This window comes from Mesoplodon mirus (assembly GCF_964341445.2).
Source record: "Mesoplodon mirus genome assembly, chromosome: 3".
In the NCBI taxonomy this organism is placed as follows: domain Eukaryota; kingdom Metazoa; phylum Chordata; class Mammalia; order Artiodactyla; family Ziphiidae; genus Mesoplodon; species Mesoplodon mirus.
In genome coordinates, this window is record NC_138978.1 from 102,816,015 (window position 1) to 102,821,880 (window position 5,866).

Sequence of the window (5,866 nt, forward strand, 5' to 3'; positions counted from 1 at the left end):
GCGGGCTGAGCACTGTCGTCCTTTCTTCTGTGTGGGCCCTCTCCTTCCAGAGGGGGGAGGCCTGGTCTCTGGAAAACACGAGCAGGCAGGGCCCTGGAAGGGCCAGGTCAGGGGACTCAGATATCCTCTCGACACCCCCAGCAGTGTCCCCCAAATAGCCTCAGTACTGAGCCCACGTCTTGGCATTTCCAACGAAGATGTGGCTGTTAGCAGGAAAGTATGCTTCTCACCAGGACAGGAGGGACTTGTACGGCTGGAGAGGCTGCACAGAGCAGGCAGGATTCCAGCCCAGCCCCTTAGGGCTGAGTCTCCTCCTGGGAGCAGAATTCAGGAGGCAGGGAGGGCTGAGAGGCTGGTGGGAATTGAAAGGTGCTCAGTGACTACGTATATCCTAACTTCATTCCTCTGGGCGGTCTCGTGTTTTTTCCCCGTCGGAAATGAAGCAACTACTCATACTCTAGCCAGCTGTGTGCTCTGCCACATTCCTTCTGTTCCCAAGTTTTGTGTTTTTCGAAGGTCCGTTCAACAAACTAGATAGGGAGTTCACATGGCGGCCATAGAGGGGAGTTGTTAAGAACACAAACCCTGGAACCAGACTGAGTGACTTAATCTCTGAGCCTTAGTTTCCCTGCCTGCAAAATGAGGATGATAATTGTTTGTGCCTAACTGAGCTTTTATGAGAATTAAGTGAGTTGACACATGTTAGTGCTTAGAACAGTTCACAGTGCATAGTAAGAGACCAAGAAACCCTGGCTTCCTTCCCTGGTGCTACTGGGGAGGGGGGTGAAGGTAGAGTGCATAAAGAGAAAAAACAGAAAGCTCGACCCAAACAGAAGGAAGTAAGCAGGCAGTGAACTAGAAAGGCAGCCGTGGCGGGCAGGCCTCCTCCCCCGCGGACGCTGCCTCCTGAACGCTGCTTAAACAGATCTGCAGTGGGATTGGAGGGGCAGTTAATGAAACCCTAGACTGACTTAGAGGGCAAAAGGTACAGGCCTTGCCTTGTCCTCTTCGGCCACCAGGCGGCAACAGCACGCGGGTCTGCTGCTTGTTTTGCCTCTGAGGACCCACCGGGGCCTGGCTCACACGCAGGCCACACGAACATGCCATCTGCTGGCCACACCTAAGCATGTGCCTGGGCTTGCTTCTGTCAGACACCAGTGCAGGACGCGGTTGGAAGACGCACCTGAGGTCTTCTTGCCCCTGCCAAATTTTCTCCAGAGCCAGACACTCAGTGTCTGTCTCCACACACCCTCCCCCAACTCAATGCTTGGAATCCCAGAGGCTCAGGGAAAAGGTGAAAGTGTAGGCAGCTGTCACTGTGATATAGGTGAATGTGTTAAATGAAGCTTAAGATCAGTCATGAAAAGAAGAAAGCCACGGGGCGGCGGCGGGGTGGGGTGCCCCTGGCCCAGGAACAGGGGAAGGGCCTTTTAGTGCCTCAGAAGGGGGCCTATGGGCATGTAAACCTGGGGGGGCGGGGCACCAGCTGGAACTCACTCCCCTGGCCCAGTTGCCTGCTGACTTCCTTAAGTCAGGGCCTGGCCTCCAAGGAGCAAAGTCCTCTCAAAACTCATAAGGAATTGGGCTGGTTCTGGCATTTCCAAGAATCGAAGGCTGTGAGAAAAGGGAGACCCTTAGTTAATCTATTAAATGAATCTTCTGTCATTCATTTAACAAACAACCCCCGATCTTGCACTCAAATATTTTTTCAATAAATGAATAGAACTCTCCACCACATATAAATCACAACACTAGGTACTGCAGAGGTTTATAAATCCTGGCACCAGCCCTCAAGTCTAGTAGGGGAAAGAAGAGGAGAACACCAACAATTCTAAAGATGTAAGGCAGAACATAACAAGGTGTTCAGGCATCTTCTGCCTGAGGCAATCAGGAAACCTGAACACCAGGGTACCCACCCAAGGGCCCCCTCATCCCATAAGTACAGCAGACAAGATGCTGAATTCCTAGGAGTATTCATTCTCTTGCCAGGAAAGGACACCCACGTTTAGAATATAAATAATAATTTACCAAGACCCTGGTTTGATAGCCTCACATACTGGGAATTAAACTCTACTTAAGTTGATCTGGACCTTCTAATAACATATGAAGCCTGGAAATGCCTAGAAAAAGGCAGCCTGTTCCCACTGAATGCCAACAAGGGGGCTAGTCATAGCCTGATTAGCTGGAATCTCAAGGGCCTAGGGCCTATTCAGACCCCTGCCTGGGAAGCCCAGCCTGGCTCCCTCACTGGAATTACACAGGAGTTTACTCCAAATTTGTTAGAAATTCCACATGTATACAGAATATAAAAATATACTCATTTTATTTTAGAAAAATGCAGACCAATGGAGTAAGCTTATCATAAACTGGCCTGTTAGGAGTCATAGAATCCACAGGAAACAAGTTCTGGAGACCAGATGCCTGCCTCTGCCTCTCCAAACAGGCCTGAGTCCAGTAGAGGATGTTATTCAGGAGGACTGCTCCTTGGAGAGCAGGGAGGTTAGCTACAGAGGCCATTCACATGTAAATGTCCAGCGAACCAAAGCCTGGGATGAAAATCAAACTCTGTGGAGCTGGACGCAAGAGTGGGGGTGGATGAGGACAAACCACTCTCGAGCATTTCTTATTTTCTGTTTAACTTCACCACTGGGAGGCAACCTCTTTTTCCTATCTTGTTTCAACTGAGAGTTTGATTCCCCTCCAGCTCAACCCTAATCCACCCTATCTCCCATGGTCTCTACTCCTGGGGCACCAGCCATGGTGGCAGCTCTTCCTTCTATCCCTGGGCCAGAATCTGCTGGAGTCAGGCCTGCCTCCAAGGAGAGAGCTTGGGAAGCTGAATATAGAGGTGAGTCCAGGCAGTGACTATAGCAGTTTGCTACTGAATTCTTGCTTGCTGTCCTGATCTCTTTACCTAAAGAGACAGAAGAAGGAACTGCTTTAAATTGCCCTTCTTTCACAAGCCCACTTGTCACCAGCTGAGTTCAAGTTCAGGAAGAAATGGGACTCCCTGCCCCTCCAGGCTCCCCTCCTCATCCCCATCAAGGGAGAAAGAGACAGCATCTCACCCTGTCTTACCTGGTAGGTCCTGGGACTGCAACTTTCCTGGGGGGCTGCAGATTGCTGCGACCGGCACCGGGGATGGGAAGATTTGGTCGCTGAGAAACAGGAACTTGATGGGTGTTAACAAAAGACATGAGTTAGCAGAAGGTTCAAGTGACCTTCTCAAAAAGAAATACTGGATGAAGGCAGAGTGAGTTTGGGTTTAGTGCCTTTCTTCCCACCCAAGATAAAAAACATAAGGTATCTGAAAGCTGAGGCTCCAACTCTGCCCAGGCCCACATTCTCTCCTTAACTCAGCCTCCCCATCTTCAAACAGAGCTGTAATGAGGGTGGAGAAAGTCACTGCTACCAACTCTGGGAGGGTGCGTTCACGCTGGGCAGGGGTAGGTATTCTTCCTCCTGATTTCTTATCCTTATGGCCATTCTTCTCACCTCTGTGCCCTGCGGCACTTGGTCTTGGAAGTCCTTTCCGAGCTGGCAGGGAATCTGGAGGAAGGGCACCTTTGCTGGATGGTACACTCCGGCTGGTGAGTGGCATCCTGCTGGCAGGCCTGGGAATGGCCGACGGAACAGGCAGTCGACTGGAAGGTTTAGCAGCTGCTCCCTGTGGCCGAGACAGGCGCTGAGAGTTGCTGGAAGAAGGCTGTGGAGCCAAGACTGGTCTGACAGAGGTAGGCGGGCCTGGTGGAGAGGAGCAGAGGAATTTTAGGGTCAGCTCCACACCCTCCCTCTTCCCACTCACCCACAGCTTTGCTGCCCAGGTCTTCTCACTTGCTGTTGCTCTCCCACTGGGCCCGGCTTTCCCCCGGACTGGAGGAGTTGATCGGGCAAGAGGAGAAGATGCTGGGCTTTTGGATGCAGGGAACAGATTGCAAGTGGGCGACTCCTGAAACACAAAGAGAGGGGAAAAAAAGGACTAGAATGGAAAAAGAATCTGTTCTGCTGGCTGATTAAGGGACAGAGATGGAGAGCTGCCTAGATCCCAGTAAGGAAGATCAGAAGTTAGCTGCCAACATCGTCATCATCATCACCAATGCCATTTATTGAGAGCTGACTATAAGCATTATAGAGCTCACGCACAGACGCGGTGGTAAGTTCTTTGCTTATGGTACCTCGTTTAATTCCAACAATCCTGTGAGGTAGAATTTGACTATCTCTATTTTACCAACAAAGAAACTGCTCTACGCCTGTACTGAGTCAGGCACAGTGTCGGGGGCACTCATCTAACCCAAACCCTCTACACTCACCCTCTTCATGCTGGAGGGCCTCTTTCCAGATGTTGCTCGAAGAGCCCTGACTGACACCTTCCTATCACTGCTCCGGAGTCGGGGTGTCAGGCTGCTTGGGGAGGGGGTGCTCCGAGCCAAAGAGCTCACGGTGGGCAGCAGGTCTCGGACAGGACTGTCCTTGAGCACAAAGGTCTCCCGCCGAGGGCTGGGCTTCACCCTTCGAGGCCCCGGGCCCTCACCGGTGTTCTCCCGCTCCTGCAGGGCACACTGTTCCAGATGAGCTGCCAGCCGGTTGGCTTCACTGAGGATTTCTTCCAGCTTCTCTGGGCTGAGGGGGCCTAAGCTGAGCCTCAGACTCTGGGGGGCGGGGGCCACTGCATTTGGGTCACTTCGATGGGAGAGACCTCGTCGGAGGGGTTTCTCCGGAGTCACTGACACTGCTGTATCTTCTTCCTCTCGACTGAGAAAGAAAACAAATCAGGCACCGTGCCCACATGGAAGAGAGCAGGAGACTACAAGGGAGACTGGGCAAAACCCCCACTACAGAGCCAGGAACACACCCCCAAACCCTGATACCCGTGCTGGCTGCGAGATCTTAGTGATGAGACAGCCAGTTCTAGGAGGCCTTCAGCGCTTACTGACACTGGGAATTATGCCACGATGAACATGAAGCAAATCCACTTACCCTTCTTCTTAACACCCTGAAATCTCGTTCCAGCTTATCCCTTCTCCCCTCCCCCAGTAGTGTCATAGGGGGCGAAGTCAACCAGCCACCCAGAAGCCCCAGTGCACCAACCTTGCTAAATTACCAATCCAGACCTGAGGCCAATAATTCAGCAGTAAGGGTTAGAGACAACCATTGTTGGAAGAAGGTAAGTAGGATAAAGAGTCTACTACCTGTCAGATGGTGACAGCCCCCCAAAGTCCAAGGTCTCATCTGCTATAAACTTTACATCTGTAGGGGAGGAAAGAAGGAATGCCAGCCTTTGGTCCCTAACACGGCTCTCAATCACAGGGCCTCATTCTTCCCTCCAGCGTTTCCTTACCTTCTTCTAAATCTTCCATGTTCCAGCCAGCAGGAGCAAAAGTCAGCTTAGACCCCGGCGCTGGAGAGAAAATATACCTTTCCTCAGGTCTCCATCCTGCCCAAGGCCTCCCAGCTAGGCTCGGTGCAAGCCAAGGGCTGGGAGTCACGCTGGAGGTAAAGCAGGCGTCCCAGCAGCAGCACCTGCCCCTGCAACTGAGGTACTCTTACCTCCGGAGCAAGTGCCGACAGACGCCCCCATCCTCCCATCTCCTTCCGCACATTGGCCTCCACGCCCCTGCGACCCGACCTCTTCTCGCTGGGGCGGTCTACGCGCCCCATCCTCCTCCCCGCCACCACCCTCCGGGTTCTTCCTCTCCCCAAGCCACCTTTCTACTCCTCGCGGCACCACGCCCACACCACACCTCCACGCCACCCTCAGTTTTCACTTTCCGACTCGCCTCACCTCCCGCGTAAGGTGCTTTCCTCCCACAACCTACTCCCGGGAACCCGCTCCGAGGGGGCGGGGCTCCTTTCGAATCTCTCAGGC

The 5,866-nt window shown here is 52.7% G+C and overlaps 1 protein-coding gene across 8 annotated transcripts; it reads right to left on the reverse strand.

Annotated features, from left to right (window-relative positions):
- Positions 1–2,297: 2,297 nt before the first annotated feature.
- PSRC1 (proline and serine rich coiled-coil 1) lies at positions 2,298–5,866 on the reverse strand (the record flags this gene model as incomplete). 8 transcript variants are annotated; one of them, XM_082612690.1, is made up of 8 exons in its annotated part: positions 5,817–5,866; positions 5,339–5,398; positions 5,190–5,247; positions 4,311–4,752; positions 3,835–3,949; positions 3,496–3,744; positions 3,079–3,172; positions 2,298–2,914 (listed from the first exon to the last, which is right to left on the reverse strand). In XM_082612690.1, the coding sequence occupies exons 2-8, from the start codon at positions 5,355–5,357 to the stop codon at positions 2,911–2,913; spliced, it is 981 nt and encodes a 326-aa protein (XP_082468816.1). In that variant the 5' UTR covers positions 5,358–5,398; positions 5,817–5,866. The 8 variants fall into 8 exon arrangements, with proteins under 8 accessions (XP_082468816.1, XP_082468815.1, XP_082468813.1 ...); XM_082612689.1 differs by lacking the exon at positions 5,817–5,866 and adding an exon at positions 5,706–5,815; XM_082612687.1 differs by lacking the exon at positions 5,817–5,866 and having other exon boundaries at positions 5,102–5,247; positions 5,339–5,400.